Source organism: Canis aureus, chromosome 15 (assembly GCF_053574225.1).
Source record: "Canis aureus isolate CA01 chromosome 15, VMU_Caureus_v.1.0, whole genome shotgun sequence".
In the NCBI taxonomy this organism is placed as follows: Eukaryota; Metazoa; Chordata; class Mammalia; order Carnivora; family Canidae; genus Canis; species Canis aureus.
The window spans coordinates 11697067-11722867 of NC_135625.1; the positions used below are offsets into that span (position 1 = coordinate 11697067).

At 39.3% G+C, this 25801-nt stretch overlaps 1 protein-coding gene across 1 annotated transcript in view; it reads left to right on the plus strand.

Annotated features, from left to right (window-relative positions):
• The first annotated feature begins 828 nt into the window (after positions 1–828).
• LOC144284256 (uncharacterized) overlaps positions 829–25801 on the plus strand; it is a 51729-nt gene continuing 26756 nt past the window's right edge. The window contains exon 1 of the mRNA XM_077848584.1: positions 829–2881. Coding sequence (XP_077704710.1) covers positions 2826–2881 — 56 coding nt within the window. The 5' untranslated portion in view covers positions 829–2825. The remainder of the gene's footprint in view (positions 2882–25801) is intronic.

The window sequence follows — 25801 nt, forward strand, 5'->3', positions numbered from 1 at the left end:
GGAAATACAAAAAACATCAGGGGTGAGGAGAGCTGTAGGTTGGGAAAAGGGAGAAAATTGGAACAGAGCAGGAGGAAATCATTTGGGATAAAACATAATGATTTTCACTGTATGGCAGATAATTGGAAGGAGATGAAGACAAGAAAGGAAAGAGAATGGAAGCTTGAAGATCAACAGAAATGTATATTATGTAATCTGAAAAGTAAAGCCTCAGCGAACAAGGAGATTTCTATATTTCCCTCCGACGAAGAAACACTGTGATCATTCAGAGATTCTCAAGCTTTTACTCCATGAGACAAATAACTCCCCTCCATAGGACCATTTTACTGTAAAAATGTGGTGGCCTCTTGCAAGAGCATGCTGTCAATCTCCCTCTCTAAACAGACTTTCTGCTGTTTGACTCCTGACTGTAAGTTTGCTTTCTCTCCAGTGCCATGAGGACTCACGCTCCTGTCTGGAGTGTCGCAACTCAACCACATGCCTCCAAGTAGACTCTCAGAAAGAGTCTTTCACTCATGTAGAGAATTTTGATGATTAAAGAGATGTGGTTTGGTAGTGAGGACTCATCTTCTTTCTTCTATAATGCAGTATTTATTAAGTCTTTTTGGTTTTGCTCTTAATTCTCAGAGCATGGACATTTTCCACAATAATTTGGTAGAGTCTTGACTCATGTTAGGCCCACGTTAACCTTAAAATGTTGTCAATGTACTGCGGGTCTTGAACTGAGTGCGCAGACAGTGGAAGTTCATGATGGTTTTCCTTTCCATTTCTTCCTCCTTCCTTCCTCTCCACTATCTGGGAATAAACTGAATAAGCACCACACCTGAGTTGCATTTCTTTTACCAAAAATGTGACTTTTGGGGGTTGATACGATTAGCTGAGCCTCTTCACCAAGTCAATATAACCCTTTATTACTTATCCATACTCGGACCCCACAAAATTGGGTGCACAATATTTGTTCCTCAACTAGACTAACTTCCTGGAGTGTTTCTGGGACTAAGAATTCAGAAGAGACCATTAAATCTGGCTTATTCCATTTAAAGGAGCCCACATCCATTATCTAGAATTTGGAATTGGTGTGCCAATGATGACCCAAACTGCTTGTTTTCCTGATTTATCCTAGAACCATCATTATGTCTCATATAACTAAGGGAAAAACCTGAGAGACTATATCCTAACGAGATGGAATCATAGTTTTGGGGGGAGGAGGATTACCAAAGAAAGACAAAACCTTTAAAGATATAACAGTAAGATTTCACAACCTTAAAAGGGAAAAAGGCTTTGGCTGTATCACAGCCACCATCAAAGAGAAATGAGCAGACTGTAGTCCAGAGGGAAAGCAACCTGGTGGTGGGTTCCAGAAAACTGCTGGACACACTGGTGTGTTCTGCTCTCTTTTTATCATGTTCTCTTTTACTGACTCCAGAATAATCTCCTTACTCATGAGTATCTCCCTATAAATGCCTTTTAATTATTCGTGTACAGTAATAACATCTTCTGTCTCTTGGCATATTTAAACCATTTTAACCCAAACACACTTCTGATATTTAATGTACACCAGGCCTTAACACCCTAAGTCTTTCTGATTGTTGGATGTGCCACACTTAGTTTAGTTAAGACAATATGTTGACAAACTTCCACGAGACAGAGAGAGTGTAGGTGTGTTGCGTGTTTCCACTTACATTCAGGCTCTCAATTTTGGCCTAGGAATATCTGAACTACAGGGGATCGTTATAAACGACAGCAGAATAGGAGGTCCCAGATATTGTATTTTCGCAGAAACGCTGATTGAACCACCAGCTATTGGTGAAGATACCTTTCTGAGAGCTCTGGAGTCTCAGTGAGAGATTGTAGCATGCCACAGTTGTACAAAATCCGACAACAGCCATATGGAAAAGGGTAAGATGAGCTCCACGCCAACCTGTCAGCTGTCACTGCAAGGTGGCAGAGCTCAGCACGGAGAGAGATGCCCTCAGGCTGCGATGCTCCCCTTGCTTTGGGGGCACTATGTGAGAGGCCCATTTCTGTCTCAACTCACCCAGAATGCTGAGTGGATCTGCACATCATCACGGGGCAGATGAGAAGTAAGAGAAGTTGCAGGACTCACAGCCACCAACACACAGATCTTAATGACCAGTCTGCGGACCCTACTATCCAGGCCATTCATGAATCCCAACAACCAATGTGAGTGCTCTCACTGATGATCCCCTGTGTTCTCCCTGTCCCAGACTTCCTCACCACACCAGCACATGGAACTCAGCAGCTGGTTGGGCCATGTAGCATTGGTAAAAGTGCACGAACTCTGAAACCTCTCCTTTAGTGGAGCTTGTGCCCATCTTCTGGCATGTCAGGACACTGCCCTAAGAAAAGGGATGGATGATTCTCAGCACCTGGCACAACATAGTGTGGTAGGCTCAAGAAAAATCTTTGGTTCCACACTGCTCTGCAGGCCTACTGGGGTATAGGGGGTCCTACCTTCCAGACACGCTAAGGCAGGGGTTGGACTTCCAAGGCTCTAAGCATCCCTACCCCCAACATCTTTGGGTGTCCTCACCATTATGCCTCTGCTGGGCACAGCCCATGCCAGGGCACCCATGCATTGGTGTCACATGCCTAGAGCCTCCCTGGGCTATAATTACACACTACTTGCTCTACTGGTCTGGAGTCTTGAGGACAATCATGCCTCTAAGGGTGGCTCTCTGTGGTGGCCCCACAGCTACAGTAATTCTCTGCCTGGGGCCCACAGTTCTCCAGGGCATCTCTGAAATCTAGGTGGAGGCAGCCATGCCCCCACAGCTTTGCTGAGCATAGCACACAGCACACTGATGACTGCTGGAGCTGGAGCTGGGGCTGCACAAGGGCAGGGAGCAGAGCCTGCAAGGTGAGGTGGCACCAGGCAGCAGATGGCTCCTCTTTTGAAATCATTCAAACCCTAGGCTTGTGCACTCTGGGCTGGTGATGGGAGGCACAGCCACTGTGATCTCTGAACTGTCTTCAGGAGTCATTTTTCCACTGGAAAATGGGCCCTGCCTTCTGCAGAGATTTGACTAATCACCCATTTTCTTGACAAATAGCTCCTAGCTTTTGTTGAGGGGGCCCATTCTCAGTAATCTCCTCTGATTTGGCCATAACCTTTGTGTTCTCTCCCAAACAGGCTTTCTCACTCATTTCAAGAGGGTAGGCTGAGAGTTTCTAAATGTTTAGGTTGTGTTTCCTCTATGATTAATAATTCTGTCTTTAAGTCATTTCTCTCTTTTTGCATTTCATGTAAGCCATGAAGAGAAACCAGGCCACCCTTCTACTCTTTGCTTAGATATTCCCTCAGCCAGATATCCAATTTCATGGCTCATAAGTGTTGCCCTCCTCAGAACACCGGGACATGAACACAGTTCCACCACATTCTTTGCCATGTTTTGTAGCAAGGACGGCCTTTCCTTCCTTCTCCATGTTTCTCATCTCTGGCTGAGGCCTCAAAGGATGGCCTTTGCTGTCTGTTTTCACTAACATTCTGTTCAGAATTACTTGTTATTCTCTAAGAAGACTGAGGCTTTCCCTGCACTTCTGCTTTTTTTCCCCCTGAGCTTCCATCTGCATCACCTTTAAGGGTCCTGTTCATGGCAGTGTGGGCTTTTTCAAAACTCCTCCAGCCTGGGACCAGTTCCAAAGCCAGTCCCACATGTTCAGGTGTTTGGCACAGTAGAATCTCCATTTCTTGGTATCCATTTTCTGTCCCAATCTGCTTGGGTTGCTATGACAAAATACCATAGATGGGGTGGCTTATAAATAACAGACATTTACTTCTCACAGTCTGAGAAATAAAAATCCAAGATGTATTTGCCAGAATGGTCAAGCTCTGGTATGATCCTCCCTCTAGACTGCAGACTGTCTATGACTTGCTGTATCCTGACATGACGGAAGGGACAAGCATGCTCTCTGGGGACTGTTGTAATGGCATCAATCCTGTAAGAGCTCATGACCTAACTGCCCTTCAAAGGTCCTATGTCCTAATACCATCACTTGGGTGGGGGGTTAGGATTTCAACATATGAATTTGGAGGGAACACAAACATTCAAAAAAAAAGCAGTATCACTGTCAAATTTCAATGGGCTTTATCTTTGTGGGTCTATTTCTGTGTTCTGTTCTATCCCATTTAATCCATATGTCTATCCTTACATCAGAAGTGCACTGTCCTGATATTACAGATTTATAGTCAGTTTTAAAAATAGACAGTATAAGTCTTTCAATATTCTTTCACTTTTTCAAAGGTTTGACTATTGTATACCTTTGCATTTCAGTAAAAATTTATAATCAGCTTATTAATTTAAACAAAATTGTGCTGGGACTCTTGTTGGCATTATATTGGATATATAGATCAATTTTTGTAGAATTGACATCTGGTCTATAACCAGTCTTCTATTCCATAGACACTGTATGTCCCATCATTCATTTAGGTCTTCTGTAATTCCTTACTTTAATGTTTTGTAGTTTTCGGGATGAAAATTTTGCAGATATGGTTAGATTTACCCCTAATTATTTCATGTTTTTTTTAAACGATTGTAAATTATGGAGGTTTTTTTTCCCCCAGTTTTCAGTTGTTCATTGCTTACATAGGTAAATACAATTGACTTATATATTGTTTCCTGCAAACTTACTAAATCCACTAATTATTCTAGTAGTTCTTGATGTGCTTCGAGATTTTCTACATAAAAAACATCACCAGGGATGCATGAGTGGCTCAGCGGTTGAGCCTCTGCCTTTGGCTTAGGGCGTCATCTTAGGGTCCTGGGATTGAGTTCCATATCGGGCTTCCCAGAGGGAGCCTGCTTCTCCCTGTGCCTATGTCTCTGCCACTCTCTGTGTGTCTCTCATAATAAATAAATAAAATCTTTTTTTAAAAAATGACACCATCATCTGTGAATAGAGACAGTTTATCTTAAAAAAAAAAAAAAAAAAAAGGATGCCTGGATGGCTCAGTGGTTGAGCATCTGCTTTAGGCTCAGGGCGTGATCCTGGAGTCCCGGGATCTTGTCCCACATCGGGTTCCCTGCAAGGAACCTGCTTCTCCCTCTGCCTGTGTCTCTGCCTCTCTCTCTGTGTCTCTCATGAATAAATAAAATCTTTTTTAAAAGACAGTTTATTTCTTTGTTTCTGCCCTGTATAAATGCTTTTTTTAAATTTTTTCTTGCTTTATTACACTGTATAAGACCTCCAGACATAAGACTACGGCTTAAAATTTTTGATAGCTACTGTTAACAGGTTAGTAGATCCTTATTTATTTACTAGTTTGATGAGTTTTCAATCATATATTGATGTTGATGTTGTCAACTGTTAGTGCTGTATGTGTGGAGATGATCAAATGTTTTCTCTTTTCTCAATCTGTTGATAGGCTGTAATACATTGATTAGTTTTTGAATGTTGTAAAAATCTTGTATTCCTAGAAAATACCTCATTTGGTTATAATATATTGTCTTCTGGATACACAGATGGATTAAATTTGCTAAACATTTTATAAATAACACTGCATTCATGAGAGATAGTATTCTATTTTAAATTTTATTTTCTTGAAAAGACTTAGCCTTATTTTGGATTAATATACAGTTAGCCTCAAAAAACAAACAAACAAACAAACAAACAAACAAAAAACCACCACCAAACACAAAATTAGTTGGTAAGTTTTCTCTTATCTTCTAATTTGTGGAAGATTTTTGCAAAATTGGTATTATTTATTCTTTAAAAGCTTGAAAGAACACACTTAACAATGACACTGTCTGGTCTTGACTTCTCTTCCTTGTAATGCTTTAAATTGCACATTAGATTGCTTTAATAAATATAAGACTGCTTGTGACCTATAACTTCTTAATTAAGCTTTGGTAGTTTGGGTATTTCAAGAAATATGTCTATTTTAAATAAGTTAAAGATCTCCCCCATTATCCAAAAGTAGTGTATTCCTATGAAACCTTTAGTAAGCTGAAATGCATAAAGAATAACCCCTTGCTTTCGAAAGATCACATTACACTGCTTTTCTCTTATGAAAGTCTTACATTAGAACAGGAATGGCTTTTACTGTAAAAGTGAAAATCCTATCCAGAATTCTTTTGGTTAGTGAGATAGGCACTTGTGTATATAGACTTTAAACTAAAAAAATGGTTTAAAGAGACAAAGAAAATCATTATATAATGATAAATGGGTCAGTTCATTAAAAAGGTATAAAAATTATAAATATTTAAGCATTCAATGTCAGAGCACCAAAAGATATACAGTGAGAGCTAACAGAACTAAAAGAAGAAATAAACAGCAAGACAATAAGTTTGGGGCTTTAGTATCCCACTCTTAACAATGGATAGATTATCCATACAGAGAATCAATATGGAAATATTGGATTTGAACAACACTGTAGACTACATGTACCTAACAAACATACATAGAACATTCTATCTGACAACAGCAGGATACACATTCTTCTCAGATGCACTTGGAACATTTACTGACATACTATATGTTAAGCCATAAAATAAGTATTAGTAAATTCAAGAAGGTTGAAAACATGCCAAGTGTCTTCTCTGAACACAGTGGTATAAAACTCAAAATTAGTAATAGGAGGAAAACTGGTGAATACAGAAAATTTAAATGATACTCTCCTGAATAGCAAATGATCAAAGAAGAACTTAAAGGGAAGATTTTTAAAAATCTTGAGAGAAATAAAATGAAAACAACACAAGAAAATTTATGGGGTGTGGTAAAAGCAGTTCTAAGAAGCAATTTCTTACAAATCAAAACCACAATGAGATACCACCTCACACCAGTGAGAATGGGGCAAATTAACAAGGCAGGAAACAACAAATGTTGGAGAGGATGCGGAGAAAAGGGAACCCTCTTACACTGTTGGTGGGAATGTGAACTGGTGCAGCCACTCTGGAAAACTGTGTGGAGGTTCCTCAGAGAGTTAAAAATATACCTGCCCTACGACCCAGCAATTGCACTATTGGGGATTTACCCCAAAGATACAGATGCAATGAAACGCCGGGACACATGCACCCCGATGTTTCTAGCAGCAATGGCCACGATAGCCAAACTGTGGAAGGAGCCTCGGTGTCCAACGAAAGATGATGGATAAAGAAGATGTGGTTTATGTATACAATGGAATATTACTCAGCTATTAGAAATGACAAATACCCACCATTTGCTTCAACGTGGATGGAACTGGAGGGTATTATGCTGAGTGAAGTAAGTCAATCGGAGAAGGACAAACATTATATGTTCTCATTCATTTGGGGAATATAAATAATAGTGAAAGGGAATAGAAGGGAAGGGAGAAGAAATGTGTGGGAAATATCAGGACGGGAGACAGAACGTAAAGACTGCTAACTCTGGGAAACGAACTAGGGGTGGTAGAAGGGGAGGAGGGTGGGGGGTGGGAGTGAATGGGTGACGGGCAGTGGGGGTTATTCTGTATGTTAGTAAATTGAACACCAATAAAAAATAAATTTAAAAAAAGAAGCAATTTCTTAGCAATAAACACCTATAGTAAGAAATAAGAAAGAAACAATCCTACCTTATGCCTCAAGGAACTAAAAAAAAAAACAACAACAACAACAACAACAACAACAAAAAAAAACCCCACACACTAAGCCCTAAATTAGCAGAAGGAAGGACATAATAAAGATTAGGGCATAAATAAATAGAGAACAGGAAAACAATAGAACAGATTAACCAGGGATCCCTGGGTGGCGCAGCGGTTTGGCGCCTGCCTTTGGCCCGGGGCGCGATCCCGGAGGCCCGGGATCGAGTCCCACATCGGGCTCCCAGTGCATGGAGCCTGCTTCTCCCTCTGCCTGTGTTCTGCCTCTCTTTCTCTCTGTGACTATCATAAATAAATAAATAATTAAAAAAAAAAAAAAAAAAAAAGAACAGATTAACCAAACTGCAAGTTGCTTCTTTGAAAAGATAAAACTGACAAAGCTTTAGCTAGACAAAACGAGGGGAAAAGAGAAATCAACAAAATTATAAATGAAAGGAGACTTAACACAATTGAAAACACAGAAATAAAAAGGATCATAAGAGGCTACTATGACAATTATAATCTAAAAACTTGGACAACCTGGAAGAAATGGTTAAATTCTTAGAACCATACAATCTAAAAAAAAAAAAAAAAAAAAAAAAAAGAACCATACAATCTACCAAAACTGAATCAGGAAGAAATAGAAAATCTTAACAATTCAATTACTAGTAAGGACACTGAATCAGTAAACAAATAAAGAAAACCAGATAACCAGATGGCTTCACTGGTGGACCTCTACCAAATACTTAAAGATTAATTAATGACAATGCTCCTAAACTCTTCCAAAAAATCAAAGAGGAGGGAACACTCCTCCTCAAACTCATTTGACAAGGTCACATTAACTGATATCAAAGCCAGAAAAGAACACTACAATAAAAGAAGACTATAGGCCAATACCCCTGATGAAGATAGATGCAAAAATTTTCAATAAAATACTAGCAGATTGAATTCAGCAGTACATTAAAAGAATCATTCACCATAGTCACATGGGAGTTTTCTCTGGGATGCAAGCATGGTTCATGACATGTGAGCTATAGATGTGACATATCAAATTAGTAGAATGAAAGATAAAAATCATATGCTCATCTCAATAGATGCAGAAAGAGCATTTGTCAAACTTTTATAAACATTCATGACAAAAAAATTCTTAACAAATTAGGTATAGATAGAAAGTACTTCAACATAAAAAAGGCCACATGTGACAAACGCACAGCCAACATTATCCTCAATGATGAACAGTTGCAAGCTTTCCCCCTAAGATCAGGAACAAGACAAGGATGCCCACTTTCTCCAGTCATATTAAACAAAATACCAAAGCTCTAGCAGAGCAATCAGGTAGGAAAAAATAAAACGCAGTCAGAACTGGAAAGGAACAAGTAAGTATCTCTATTTGCAGATGACATGACTTTATGTACAGAAAATCTTGAGGGCTCCACCAAAAAAACTGTCAGTTCTAGTTAGCAAATTCAGTAAAGTTGGTGGATACAAAATCAACATAAAAAAAATCAGTAGCATTTCCATACACCAACAAAAAAAATTATCTGAAAAAGGAAATGATTCTATTTATGATAGCATCAAAACCAAACAAAATAGTAAAGTGCTACTGGCAGAAAAATAGACAAATAGACCAATGGAAGAGAATAAGGAGTCCAGAAATAACCCCCTGAGTATATAGTCAACCAATATCTGAGAAGGAAGCCAAGATCATTCAATGAGGAGATGAAAGTGTCTTCAACAAATTGTGTTGAGAAAACTGGGCAGCCACATGGAGCACAATGAAATTGGACTCGTATCTTATAACACTCAAAAAGTAACTCAGAGTGGACCGGACTTAAAGTAAGAGCAGAGATTATAAAAATCCCTAAAAGAAAACATAGGGGGAAACCTCCTTGACATTTCTCTTGGCAGTGACTTTTTTTGAGAGAACACCAAAAGCGCAAGCAACAAACACAAAAATCAAGCGGGGCCACATTAAACTATAAAGCTCTGCACGGCAACAGAAACAATCAGCAAAATGAAAAGGCAACCAATTGAATGGGGAAAAAATATTTGCAAACCACCTCTCAGATAAGGGGTTAATATGTATCCACATACAAATATATAAATAACTCATTTAACTCAATAACAAAAAAACAAGCAATCCAAATGAAAAAAAATTTCCAAAAAAGACATATAAATGGCCAGCATCAATGTGAAAAGATTCTCAGCTGGCCTTTCTTAATCATCAGGAAATGCAAATCAAAACCACAGTGAGAGGTTATCTGTGACACTTGTGACACCTGTGACAATGGCTGTCATCAAGAAGACAAGAGACAACAACTGTTGGGAAAGAAGTGGAGAAAAGGGAACACTTGTGCACTGCTAGCAGAATGCAAAATTGTTTAGCCACTATGGAAGCAGAGCGGAGGTTCCTTAAAAAATTAAAAACAGAAATAGCATATGATCCAGAAGTCCTACTTCTGGGTGTCCACCCAAAGGAAATGAACACAGGAGTTTGGAGAGATATCTGCACTGCCAAGTTTATCGCAGCATTATTCACAATGGCCAAGGTACATTAGCGATCGAAGTATCTAATGGTAAACAGAACATATATAATGGAATATTATTCTATCATGAGAAAAAGTGAAATCCTGCCTCTTGCAACAACATGGATGGACTTTGAAGACACTGTGCTAAGTGAGATAAGTCAGAGAAAGGCAAATATATGGTATCACTTATATGCGCAATCTAAAAAAGCTGAACTCATAAAAAGGTGATCAGTGGCTGGAGGCTGGGGGAGTTGGGGAGGTGTTATTTAACGGTACAAACTTACAACTAGCAAGTATGTTCTGGAGATCTAGTTGACAATACTGTATTATGAACTTCAAAGTTACAAAGAGACTAGACCTTAACTGTTCTCACCACAAAAAAGAAATGATAATTGTGTTCCCTGATAGAGGTGTCAACTAACACTATAGTACTAATTATATTGCAACATATAAATGCATCAAATTAACTCACTGTGCATCTTCAACCTGGGCATGTTATATGTAAATTATCAAAAATAAATTCGATAATAACGCATTAAAAACAAACATGAAAATTATCAAAACTAGCCAACATAGAAGACATAAAAGTATATAAAATTTTCCCAAAAAAGCTGATATCACATATGAAAGTTTATAAATGAAAAGATAACTTAGATAAACGTATCAATTAAGCCATTGATCAGTAGGTAAATTGGCTTTAGAAGACTTGGTTTAAGTAAATTGATTCTTGGCCAAAGGCATGTTCCTCGATTTTTTGATACCTCAATTCTATATGGAGGGGCAGGGTGAGAGGTTAGGAAGTCTCTTGAAGGTTTACACATATAGTCTTTGGACGATAAATGGTTATTGAAGAAATAGTGTGCTCTTTATATTTGACCTTTAAATTCCCCTGATGTCACCATTCTTTTCATGTGGGACAGTTACACAAATTATATTAATATAGATAAGAAATAAATAGATGTGATTAATAATAGATGAGAAAACACTAGTTTTCAGTTTGACCTAAGCCTATTTACCTTCCAGATACTATTAAGAACACTGTACATATATGACACTAATCTCTCTTTTCAGAAGTAAGTTAAAAATACAACTTCTTATTAAAAAAAAAAAAAAAAGGTCCATAGGCAATTCTCTTATCCTTATTGTGGAAAACAGTGTATTGTGGAAGAGTTCCCTTGCAAGTCAGAGTACTTTAGGTAATAAAGACTTTACACTCACATAATCTTACTTCTTGGCCTCCTTCAAAAGACTATTATTGGCCAAGAGCACTGGCCTCTGACAAATTTGAGATCCCATAGGAAAAGTAAAAGGTTAACCATCTGGTTTCCCATAATTATGTTAATTTATCACCAAATTTAGAGACTCCAGGGTTTGGAAATATTCCAACGGAAGTTGTTTTATTTTCTTACTTGTTAAGCTTCACTGACCAAAAGGAACCTCAGTCCCCCAGAAGTAAATAAAAGGCCCTGTGTTCCTGTCTCCTTCATCACTCACCTTTATAGTGGGCATTCCACCATGAGACTCCATTCCCTTATTTCTGTTCTTCTCCTCTTTGTGACTATAATACCAAAAGGTAAGATGGTGAAAAATTGTGGGTTTCCTGGGAGATGGTGAATAGCTGTGGGTTTCTTAGGAGGTCTACTGTGATGCTCAATTATATTATGGGCATTTTAACTCAGACCCTAATGCTCAGAAGTCCATCATGATCATCTTTCTTAGAACTGATGAGGCCAAAATTGCAAAGCCAGACAAGGATTTCCATCAATAGGAAAGTGAGATCCAAGAGCTTCATAGTTAGATAGTGGGGCTCAAATAAGAATAGAGGTGGAGAAGCTATAACATGTAACATAAGGCTTAGCAAACAAATCAAGTAGCCTTTACCAGGCCCCAGTCTCCAAAACGGAAAAGTGTAAATGGCAGCTATTGGTTCCAACTTGGCTAGTGAATGAAGTGATGTAGAGTCTATTGGTGAGGAATATTTGTGAAGGGTAAGAGTTAGGTTCTTAGGACAGAACTCCACAAGAAAGGATTGCATTAAGTTACAAAAAAAACAACAAGGCGCAGGGGAATTTGGAAAAAGCATAAACGGTTGAATAAAGCATCAGTGGCAACATTTTAAGCACAGGAAAAAAATATGAAGAAAGCATTTTAAGAATATGAATTCTGTCTTTAGGACCCATGAGTCAGAAGTTTGAATATGAAAATGTAGAATCAAAGGAAAAGGGGAATGTAGTCATCTTCAGGCTGGTTCAACCAGATGCTAGTAAGAAGTGATAATTTCTCTCCCCACCGTTAATGACAGGATGTTCACATCTCTCAAAATAATGTCTGTGGTCACAGACATTGAACACAGACTATGTCTGGATAACTCTCCTACTTTGTTGGTTCATATCTAAGATTCTTTTAAATATAATCAGCCATATTCACTTGCTCAATCTTTGCCTATTCTGCAGATATTTTGGGATCTACCTGACATCAGTTGTCTCCAATTGAAGGAGTTTACGTAATTTTCATTTGGTTGTCAGTTCTGTCAGAAGACACAGCTGCAGGGAGACACACTTCACACTTATAGTGACATGTGTCACCATACAGTAATGATCTTACTAGTGTAAGATCACACAATCATCATGCTTTAAAATTAGAAGGCAGTTTAATGGTTATTTCTTTAATTTTAAGGATGAGAGAATCCATATCTATATGAAGAATATGATTTTACTGATGTCATGCAGGTAGTCGTAACACTGCAGCTAGGACTGTCTTTAATCTGGGTCAGTGTTGTTTCCATCATCCATGGATGTGGAGATGCCCTGAAAATGCTAATCCTGATTTCTCAGGCTTTTTACCTCAAAATCTCCTAACTAAATATTGAGAAATCTAAGAAGATTCCTATATTTACTCTTTAGGAAGATGCAGTATCTGCGAAACATCTTATTTCACTCACCTCCAAATTCTTTCCTTCACTGTTTGGGGAAAGCATGTCAATGGGATAAATATTCTGGCATTATTATTGGGCTATTGATGCTAGTCTTTAGATTATCCTGGTCTGTGTTCCTTAAAATCAGATAAATTGCTATAAATTCTAGGATACTGAAAGCATTTAACACAAAAGAATTATGCCTGCACAATTGATGAGTGAATAGGCTTTGCTCATGGTTGGCCTCCACCAACTGAGCTAAATTCAGCTCAACATAAATCACTGTCTCCTCCCGAAAGTCATAGCCCATGTGATGAGCTGGGTCTTTTTTGAAAAAGGTTAACAAGGGATAGATCTTCTTGAAGTAGACTTTAACCAAAACCCACCCACCATTCTTGGAAAAAGGGACATGGCAATGGTTCTGTCTTAGTGAGGGATACAAATTGAGAAAATGGTTGTCCTAGAGCAAAGGCCAGAAATGATTTGTGGTAAAATAAGATTCTAGGAAATCTCAGCCTAACATTTACAGAAGTTAATGCGGTAATGGCAAGACTGGATACCCACAAATACAATAGTGCATCCAAAAGTAAGATAGAAGTAGATACTAGATGGTCCAAAACAGACTGAAGCTAAGAGGTTTTAGAAGGAATAGGAGAGGGAGAATGTGTATGGGGTTGGAAAGTACCTTATTGCATTCAATAATAACAAATATTTACTAAGTACCTCTTTACTATTCACACATTGTGTATTTCACAAATACTTAGTATACAGTGGGAAACAGAGGAAAGTGCCTTCCCACAATAGCAGACAGACATTATTCAAATGATTACACAAATTAACATATAATTATAAATTTTAGTAAGTACAAGGGAGAGGAACAGAGGATTACGAGTGCCCCTAATGTGTGGTCATTGTCATGTGCAATGTCAGAGACTTCCTTAGGCATCCCTTTTGAGCCCCAAACAGAAAGATAAGTGTTGGTTGATGAATCCCTTGTGAGAACCACTGACTGGCAAAGGAAGATGCCAATGCAATGTCCCTGATGAAGAAGAAAACCAGTGTGCCAGGGAGCTACAAGAAGGCTGCCAGACTAGTCGGGTATGAACTAGTGCTAGTGCATATGAGAAAATGTGCCAGGCATTTAATGGAATTACAGGAAGGTAGAAGTTGGCAACAAGGCTAAGTCTACAGGGAGCATACGAAGAACCAGGAGGGCAAGGCAATCAGGCCTAATGCATGTGTACTAGAAATTACCAGTATCTAAATCACACAGGGGCTCTCGATTTATGCACACAAACTAGGCTCATCTATGGATTCCCAGCAGCCTGCAATCTTGACAGGTCCCCTTGATGTATCTTCTCTCTATTTCACTGTTTAAAGTATCCTGTCCTCAGAGTCTCTCCTCCTGGTTCCACCGCAGAAGAAGCTTCAAATTTATAGTACCTTCCTTCTTTCCCAATCCTGGGAGAATCACCTTTTGAGGAAAACACATGGAATTAAGTCTGAGAAAACACCGGCAATGGTGGGGAAATAAAGAAAATGTATAAAGACAATCATAAAGAATTAGGAGATCAAAAATTCCTAACTTTTCCATCTTAAAATTACTGTGATCTAATGGTAAATAAGCCTGATCTAGCTCTATGTGGATTCTCTAAGTCATGATCATGCTCGGACTTGAGAACTTACACTGTCCCAAACCCCCGGCATCCTCAGTACCTCCACCTTTAATTTGAATGAGGCCCCTGCTACAGTAAGTTCCTACTCTAGGCATCAAGACCCACATTCCATTAAAGTAAGATTCCAAAGTGTAAGACAAAACCAGATAAGGTTTTGTGTGAAGGACTCAGAATTCACAGCCAGAAATCAGTGGGGCCAATGATGACAGATGTGGGTCTGGAAGACAGTGTGCCCAGCAAACCCTATTTCAAACACTATGCTGAGGGATGAACCTGGAGGACACGATGGTAGGGGGAACAAACCAAAGAAGACAAAAACTTCATGATTCCACTTGTCTGGGGTATCTAAAAGAGTCCAACTGAAGAAACAGAGTAGAACAGTGATGGGCAGAAGCTGCAGGAAGGCAGAAATGGGGAGTTGCTGTTCAATGGGTGTAAAATTTCAGTTATACAAAATAAATAAGTTCTGGAGATGCCGTACACCACTCTACCTGTAGTTAGCAATGCTGCATTGTGCACGTACAAATTTAAGAGGTAGAGGGGCACTCGGGTGGCTCAGTGGTTGAGCATCTGCCTTCGGCTCAGGGCATGATCCTGGGGTCCTGGAATCGAGCCCCGAATCAGGCTCCCCACAGGGAGCTGCTTCTCCCTCTGCCTGTGTCTCTGCCTCTCTCTCTCTCTCTCTCTGTGTCTCTCATGAAAAAATAAATAAAATCTTAAAAAAAAAACAAATTTAAGAGGTAGAGTTCATGTTTAGTGCTCTTACCATGAAGAAAAGAAAAGGTGAAGAATAGGAGGGTCTTTGGAGTTGGGGGCATAGTTAGCGTTCCCACAAATGTGACAAGAATCCTTCAGAGACATGCCTTCAAGTCAAGACATGTCCTTCCTGTAGATAAGCTTTCCTTTGTTTCTTCCAAGTCAGTTATACCAAGAGGATGGATTAAACAAAGATCCCAAAAGTCTGTACAGGAGTGAATAACTTTCAAATGGCCAGGTCTCTGGTGAACAGAGGATATTGAAGCTATATGGAAAGGTCACAATGTCTTTGCAGTTGAGATGTTTTTGGACACATTTTTAAGTAGGGCCTAACCCTCCTTTGGTTAAAGAAAAGGGGTTTCTTTGTTAGTTGGCCTCTTACTACCAGATGGTTAACTGCCAAACTGTTTGAGCACCTTAGTAACAGCACATTCCTCAGAATGCTGATTTTGATCCCTGCTGTGACCTTGGGAATCTGGAATCCATCAGCAGTCTAAAATCAATCTCGTAAAAAATAAATAAATACATAAATAAATGAATGAATAAATAAATAAATATAAAATCAATCTCGTAATCTTAGAAATTTATTAAATGCTAAAAAACTTCAAAAAATCAAATGAAAAAGGTCATTGTTTTCATGAAGGAAATTTCTCCAAAAAAACTACATAATCCAAACAAGAAAATGTTGGTTTATCAACCCAGAGTCCAATGAATGTTAAGTGATCACTACTTGAGCATATATCTTCATATGTCTATCAAAAATAATCCATGATATCCTAGAAAAGAATATATATATTTAATTTTATTTGATGTATATGATTTATATACATGTAAATTTTTATGTATACACACACATGCATAGATCTGCTTAAGAATAGGGACATAAAGTTGTTAGAATGGCATAACACCTTTTAAAAAATTATTTATTTACTTCTGTGTGTAGAGAGAGAGAGACGGGGGCGGGGAAGGGCAAGAGGGGCAGAAGGAGAGGGATAGAGAGAATCTCCAGCAGACTCCCTGCTGAGTGTGGAGCCCAACATGGGGCTTGATCCCACAACCCATGAGATCATGACCTGAGCCCAAATCGGGATGCTCAACTGACTGAGCCACCCAGCCACCCCATAATGGCATAACTCTTAAATTGATTCATTAGGCCTTTGAGAATTAAAACAATTGCATCATTCTTCTTCTAATATTTAAACAGACCACACTGGACAGGAGCAGAAGACAGCTTGAACTCTTTATTACCTACAGAAAAGAAAACTGCCAATCTATTTCTTAGCTGATAATGTTCCAGGAAGAGCCCACCCCATCCAAACCCTGCCTCATCCACCAGAAAAATGGAACAACTAATAACTCAATGAGTTCTCGTGTCCTTTTTGAGGTTCCTTTATGTGATCTTTTATTTTAGTGTGATTCTTTTTTTTTTTTTTTTTAGTGTGATTCTAAGTTTTTCCCATTTCATTCATGGAAATTTATGTTGTGATACCATAGGAAGTAGGCATCTGCATCTTCTTTTCCCAACAGCAATGATTGAACATGTATCCCTTCTCCTGCTGCACGTGATATAACCATTATAATATATTAATATCATATTAATTCTGAAATCAATTAGATCATTATCTTCAACTGCTTTGTATATCTACCATTATGCCAATAAGTGAAAATAGGTTTTTATAACTGGGATGACAGGCCCTTCCATATGAATTGAATATTGCCTTCTTAACTTGAAGTCATGCCTGGGCAGGAATATATGTCACAGTCATTGTCAGAAGGGAGATTATAACTCTTGGGCTTCCTGTTCAGATAACATCTCCTTAAACCAAGCTTCATATTTAGTAGAGAGCACATCACTGGAGAGATGAATTGCTCTGGTCCTTTTGATTCAAGCAAGATGCATCTACCAAGAAGAGAGAATGATCTCCCCTAGACCACATACTGTATCAGGAAGTTGAACTTTCCAGTATAATGTGTGACAAGACTGCCCTGCTGCCTTTCACCATGTCTTTCCCTGTACCAAGAACTTTCGATTTTAACTTAGTCAGGCAACCCAAAAGTGTTCCCATATGTTACACTGAGTGCCTGGACGAAGTTATCCTGGAAGACAAACAGCCACCAACAGGACTGCTGCAGAGCTGAGTGTGAGCCTGTGCTCTGTGTAGACACGGCAGTCGAACCCATGCCTTGCACAACTGTCTAGTGAGAACTTCGGTTCTCTCCCTGAAAGACAGACACTTTATCCTTCAGGACTGGCACAGCATAGACAGCACCACAAGATATTGCCCAACTCTCCATAGGCCATCCTGTTGTTCCCTGGACACCCTGAGTTTATGGACAGCCAGCCTGGGGACAGGGTGTGACACCAGCCAGCACTGGGTTGGATCCTCTAGCAAAGCCCCGCACGGGGTCTGAGAATTCAGTTACAAAAGGCTGTGTTGGTTTATTTGGCTATTATTTTTTCTACAGAATGGAGAAACAATTGCAAGAGGCTGGTTTACATAAAAAAAAAAAAAAAAGATTCAGAGACTAAAAGAGGATCAAACTATTAGTCAAGAGGTAGAAGCCAGTTAAGGTTGGCATGAAGTAAGGACAGGAAGTAAGGATATCACGAGATGCAGCAGGTTAACAGGATGGTTCAGGGATTAACATTTATTAATGAAAATGAACAGAGTGTGTATTTTATGTGACATCCCCTGGGATCCACAGGAGAAAGAAGAAACCCTAGTTTGCCTGAAAGGCTACAGGAAAGACCCTAAAACTAAAGGAAGCTCTTCCCTTGGAGCACAAACTTAGTTATGTGCTTCTCGGGGCCAAGTGAATTAGGGAAAAAGATCCATTTAAGGGAAGATACTTTTTGGCTTTTGAGATAAATTCATGTATCTAGGTAAATGGCATCGAACAAGACAGAAAATGTGTTGTCTGCATAGTCCTGCCATGGGCAAATGAGGTAAGGTGGACTCTTAGGATTGGTAAACTTCCTATACAAGGTGCTAGAGATAAGAACATGATCCATAGGACAGGGATGTTGTAAGCATGGATCGGGGGTCCCCGCAGATGCGGAGATGGAAGGATGAGTACTTCCTTTGAGATAAATGCTTCTTCATAACGGTATTGGCATTTGCGACAGGAAAATTCACTAGGTCGGAAATCCGATAACTTTGTGCTTTGTCCACTAAATACCAAGGATACCTCCCTGGTCCTGGTGACAACAGCACATTGGTCCAACATTTCGAAATGCACTGATGCGGACAGCTCTCTCAAAGCTTCTAGAAATCAGCCTGCCCACTCCAAGATGCGTATAGTCCTGCACTCTCAGACCTCCTCCCCACACAAGGCACCACTTTTGCCAAAGTGCCTGATCTCTTCCTGTAGGTAATACCATCTCTTCTATCCCAAGGGCAACCTTCTGTAAGTTAATCATTTTATGTGCATTACTGATAATTTGATGGTCATTGAATCTGATAGTGATTTAATGATGTCAAATCTCTTTCTGTGCAGCAAGGACTGGCGTTATCCCAGGGCAGAAACAGTGTGTTCTTTTGAAGGGGGTGTGCAAGGACGGAGGCTGTACCACCACAGATGATACCATTGGTGAATGTAATGATGAGAAAAAGTGTTGTAGAAAGTGGTGGGTCCTCTTTCCTTATGCAACACCGGCTCCCAAAGCAAAATCTCCTTAGTGGGAACAAACGACAAGCCCTTCAAACTCCAGGACACATGGATAAGTTTTGCAGAGCCCTATTTAACCGGACTTGTTTGTCTCCCTTGACTGGAAATAAATGTCCTAAATCCACATGTACTTATCCCTGGGAAGTTTCTTCTTAATGCACCACTCTTAAGAACCACAAGACAAAAACTACATAATACAGGAATCTCATACCCTAAAGGTATTTATAGAACATTTCTTAAAAAGGATAAGGATAGAAACGTTAAATAGGTAAATCCATAAGGATAACGGAATAGCAGTAGTTAGTGTTTGATCACCTCAAGTGGATTATCAACCTTCCTCACCACCTGATTCTGGACAACTAGCATCTCATTACCAGTAGCAACCTCCCGTAGTGATGGAGAGGAAGGACACCCAACCACGTGGTCTTGCTGACACTGCCTCTGGGAATCAGACACACTGCACCAGTCGTGGCAACACCGGCCCGAGGCTGGCCTCCCCTCCTCATTGGACAGCCCTGGTGGAGCAGAATGAGACAGCCACTCCCTGCAAGTAGGCTCTCTGCTCTGAGGGGAGCTAGATTGCTGAGTTGCTGAGAATCCAGAATGCCCTGCTAATCCTTTCCAGATTCTCCATCAGATAATTCCACCTTCTGGCTGGACCAATTCCCACCATCATTATAATAATTCTGGACAATTTCTATTACATGGCTAAGCAAATTCAAGGGCAAGAGGCCAGGAATGTTACATGACAGGAGTTCCACAAAGATGGAAACAATTACCCCACAAACAAAATTCAAGGTTTTCACTTGTTCTTTTCTTTCCTTTTTTTTTTTTTTTTTTTTTTTTTTTTTTCTTTCCTTTTTTTTTTTTTAAGATTTTATCTATTTTATTTATTTGAGTGAGAGAGAGAGAGTGGGAGGGAGAGGGAGAGAGAATCTGAAGCAGACTCCATGCTGGGCTCCATCCCACAACTGTAAGATCATGACCTGAGCTGAAAGGAGAGTCAAAAGCTTAGCCACTTAACCAACTGAGCCACTTAGGAGCCCCAAGGCTTTTTGTTTCTTGACCATAAAGCCTATGGTCAGTTAGAGGAAGGTAGCTTACCCCCCTTAATATCCATTAGGTTTTTCGTTTCTGTTATTCGTGTGGATATCAGTTGTCCAGAGACCATAAATGTCTTGTGCACAAAAGCTGCCTTCTTCCCTGTCTGTGTGGCCAGGATACCACACCACAGTCTCTTAACACCCTGTGTTGACAGGGGCAGTGTCTGGAATCAGTCATATGTAAGTTAAAACTGTAGATCCCTTGCTTACCAGTCACATGACCCTGGACTATTTATTTAACCTTCATTTGCCTGAAAATTCTTCTTCAATAAATGAGTGAAATAAATAATTTAATTTCTGAGCTTGTTGTAAAGATTAAAGAAGATCAAGTACATAAAGCACTTGGCACACTCATGGTGAGACCCAAGGAAAATCAGTCAACACTAGTATCCCGTTCCCTTTTCTCTTTCACTGAAACATCAGAGGGTAAGAAATCGTTGTACTTAGGTAGTCTTGTTATTATATTATCATAGCAGACATCAATTCCAATTTAAAAATAAATATATATAAGATTGAAATATATAAATAAGATTGAAAATATATTTAAGATTGAAAGAATATATGGAAAAATAACTATTTCTTTTCAGAAGAAACTATTGCAACTCATGTGATAAGCCATAGTTTGTATTATAACTACTATTACCTTCTGATATTCAAAACTTTACCTATTTAATAAATCTGTCTGATTACTCCTATGCAAACTGAAACTGAATAAGCAAGGTAGAAAAAAAAACTAAAAGAAAGTTTCATCGTGATTGATAGTAAAGCTGAAATGTCAACTGACATTTCAAGTAGCATTAACAATCCTTTCTCATGACATAATAGATTAAAATAAGTAACAATATCAGGGGAGGGAATGACATGACAAAGGAAACTAGAATTTTATTTTATTAATGGTGTGGTGGATGGATAGCATCTCTGAGAAATTATTTCTCTCAGAGCCTCAGCTGTTCTCTTTCTTTCTGACCCTGAGATCCCCTAAAGATATTCAGGGTTTCCGTTAGGCTCTGTATTATTACTTACAGTGCTGCTCGGTACGTACCCACCAATGCACAGAGTAACTCTTGGTTCCAAACCTGGAAACATCTACAAAATGCAACCTAACATTATTAGTCATGGAATAATACAAAAAGCCACCATGGAAGCCAGTATAGTTTGCCAACAATGCATTGACTGTAACATTAAGGATACTTCAGAGTGTCTCCGCTCTTTGAATTCAGGACTGACATGAACAGACTATGCCCTCTGCCTAGGTTAGACCTAATTGGGGAATCATTTGAAGTGTCTGATTGCCCGAGTGAGCAGAAACAGAACATCACAACTGGTCCCCACTTACAGGCCTACACAAGCAGAGTAGGATGCAGTTTCCTCTAGTTATTTCAGAGGTTAAGATATTAAAAATCTTTTAATTCAAATATGTTTTCTGGAAGAGGTAATAATAATGAACAGTGATCTTTCACTAATATGCTCACATATTTTAAGCTAGTAGTTAGCTCTTCATTATTTCAGAAGTGCTGGAAACAGTATTTAAAAAGTAAAATATTAAAAATAAATAAATAAATAAATAAATAAATAAATAAATGTAAAATATTAAAGACCATCAGTGAATTGAAATCAGAAGGCCTTGACTCTAGGGCAACAATGTCCAACAGAACTCTCAACGATGATGGGAACTCTATTTCTGCATTGTCTGCTAGCCACATGTGGTTACAGAGCATTGGAAATGTGGTCAGTGACTGAAAGAGTGACTTTTTATTTTAATCAATCTTAATTTAAATAGCCACATATGGCTAGTGACTCGTGCTGCACAGCAGAGCGTTAGAGCACTGAACTGATGCAGAGTGACACAATGATGAAGAACCTGGGTTCTGGACCAGAATGAAGTCTGCCTGCACTCAGACCTCAACTGCTTTCCCACTAGATGTGTCACCCTTTTATGCCTCAGTATCCTATTCTGGAAAAGAACGAAGCATTTGCTTCGTTAATTGTTGTGAGGGTTACATACATTTGCATATAAAAAGCCCGGAGACAAGTTTTTGTATTTATCATTAAGGGCAATGGACGCTCATCCTGGGTTCTTTGGGGATGGTGAGGAAAGAGAAGGAAGGGGCATTTGAGACTCTGGGCAAGCAGCTCAAGTTCTTGCTAGTTTCATCCTAGAAGTAGCCTTCCAGTCCCTGAAACCATTACATTAGTTTTCTTTTGAGTTCAAAGAGCTCTGTCTAGAAGGTACCGAGACTCACAACTTAGGACTCGGTTTTGCACAACTAAAGTTATACTGGATAAATATGTTCTCACACACTGAGAAAAAGCATTAGAATTCAAAGAATCACAAGCCAAAATTTGTCAGCTCTCTTGTGAATCATCTGGAGACATTTTATCCCTAAGCTGCCTTTGTGATTGATATCTGTCGGAACTTTTAGGAGCTTCCTTGAAACAAGGGAATGCACAAAAGGAAAGGATCCTGTATTGGCTGAAAGGAGACAATCTCAAAGGTAGTAGACTCAATCCCTTGTGGGAGCAAAGTAGAAAATCTCTGGCTGAAATGAGCTCCTCTTCTCAGCCTGGTATTCTTCACAGAAAATAAAATACAAAGATGGGAAATTGAATTGTGTTGACAGGATTTCCGTTCTAAAATCTGAGCAGCCTTGGGGGATAAGGGGAGCTTTAAATCTTCCCTCTTTCACAGTGAATTGGTTTCCTGCTTTTGTTTTCTGCTCAGCCTGACCTGTGATGGTGCCTCTCAGAAGATAGAAATTTGGGGGGAACAAAAGAAGAGACTCAAAATGATTTGGATGGGGGATGTCTTTTAGGGAAGTGAAGGTGTGTGCGTGTCTCAGTGCTGGTGCTTGGAGAAGAGAGACTAAGCATCTGGGGTAAGGGGAGAAAGGTGAATTTGGAAAGGCTTAGTCACACTTGCAACCAATGAGAAGAAGATCCTTTAGTCAAGTCAACTAAAGGCTGAGAGTGAAGTACAACTTTTGGGAAATATTAGAATAACTGGCAATAACAATCCAATGAGTTGCCTCTTCTTACCACTTCTTATTTTTCACCTGATAATATCCCACACATCCCTTTAGGGATAGTGCAATTGTCAAACCACTGCTTAGCCTTCCCCAGATGCCATCCAAATCCTTCTCGGAAGCCATATCATTCTCTCTCCTTTATGTTTCTATACCCACGGCACAAACCTTCACTGAGGTATTCTCCAACTTCAGTTTGGTTCAGAAGTTTCTCAATTAATGTCTCATTCTTATTTTCATAGCATCCTGGACCGAAAGAAATACCTAACAGTTTTGTTATTAAGTAATTAGGTCCAAGTTACTTAATAAGCATCTTTGTTCTGACAATATAGTAACCATTTAAAAAATAGTGCACACAAATCGAAAGAAAAAGGTAATATTTAAATATAACTTTTAAATAAGCAACCTACTGGGGCATCCAGGTAGCTCATTCAGTTAAGCAACCAACTCTTAGTTGGCTCAGGTCATGATCTCAGGGTTTTGAGATCAAGCCCTATCTGTGTCAGGCTCTGTGATCAATCTTCAGTCAGCTTGGAGTTTCTTTCTCTCCATTTGCCCCTATCCCCTGCATGTGTGGGCATACTCTTTCTCTCAAATGAAAATAATAAATAAATACATAAATACATAAATACATAAATAATAAATAAATCTTAAAAAAAAGCAGCCCTCTGACTAAATGTATATGTGTGCCTATGGGACACTGAATAGCTTCTCAGATCTTGGACACAGATTAGACTCTATCACCCTCATTTCCTGATCCACATTGATTTCTTGTGTGGCTCTTAATTTTTACCATAGCACACAGTGAAAACCCACTTGAACAAGATCTCATGTCACTGAAAGGAATCTCAACAGGGTCTGATGTTGACACTGCAAAGTACTTTGAGCTAGTCATTTTTGCAGAATCCAACAAATACTCAGCTTCTGACTTGCCCTTGAATTTTTTAAGGTTTTATTTATTTATTTATTTATTTATTTATTTATTTATTTATTTATTTATTTATTTATTTGTGATAGACACAGAAGGGGGGAAAGAGAGAGAGAGAGAGAGAGAGGCAGAGACACAGGAAGAGGGAGAAGCAGGCTCCATGCCGGGAGCCCGACGTGGGACTCGATCCTGGGACTCCAGGATCGCGCCCTGGGTCAAAGGCAGGTGCCAAACTGCTGAGCCACCCAGGGATCCCCTGCCCTTGAATTTTTAAAATGTTTCATGGTAACCTTGGAATTGGCTGGGAGTACAGGGACACTTCGTCACATGATTTGTGAACCGCTACTTCAGGTGTTTTTTAAATGTCTACACTTTGTCCCAGATGATGAGCATCCTGAAGACAGGGATTGTGTCCTATCTGCAGCTTGTAAATGCAGCTTGCCACACTGTGAGTTATTAAAAATTGGTGAATCACTGGATAATATGAGATGAGCAGACACTGGCCATGATTTTTGGGTTTTACTGCTGTAATAGATGACCCATGAGAACTTATCTATTGCATTTCACTAATGACTCAGAGAAGGTTGTCCTTAGCTGGGTGCAGAACAAGAAGGCTAAAAACTGACACTTTAAGAATGTGGTTCAGGCCAGCAGAGGGAGTTTCTCAGTACCTGGCCAGAGAGGAAACCATGAAACAGGATCTTACTTCCAACCAGGCTTGACCTGAACAACAAGAGTACTTCCTCTGACCCTGTAAATATTGCACACTCAGTGGCAGAAAAGATTTCACCAGCAACACCAAATGTTCTGCACAGAGCGATGCTCACCTCTGAATGCTGAGTGGGACATGGTTGGGGCCCAACCAGTTTCTTGCTAGATGCTGGGAGAGTTCTGGAGAACCATCTTCATGGTTTATCACTTTTAGTCTACTGTTCAACACTAGTTAATGTTTTAATATTTTTATAAAAGATTTATTTATTTTTATTTCCTTCAGAGAGAAAGAGAGTGCAAGAGGGAGAGGGAGAGAATCTCAAGCCTCCCTCTAGGGGGAATCTAAATATTCACTGCTGAGAATGGAGCCTGATGAGGGGCTCAATCCCAGGACCTGAGTTGAAACCAAGAGTCAGATGCTCAACCAGCTGAGCCACCCAGGTGCCCCAACACTAGTTAATGTTTCAAACAGCTTTTCCTAAGGTATTTTCTGAGACACATTACCACTCTAGGAGATGTTAATAAATATGTCATGATACATAGGGAATGGCTATACACATCTGAGAGCCACATGACACCAAAATCCAGCTCTTAGAAGAGTTACAATAAAAATCAGCCTGTTATAAAGAAGTCAAACTCTCATTCTTCGAAGATGACATGATACTTTACGTGGAAAACCTAAAAGACTCCACCCCAAAATTGGGAGAACTCATACAGGAATTCAGCAATGTGGCAGTATATAAAATCAATACACATAAATGAATTGCATTTCTACATAGTAACAATGAGCCAGAAGAAAGAAAAATTAAGGAATTGATCTCATTTACATTTGCACCAAAAACCATAAGATACCTAGGAATAAACATAACGAAAGAGGTAGAGAATCTGTACTCTAAAAACTACAGAACACTTATGAAAGAAATTGAGGAAGACAC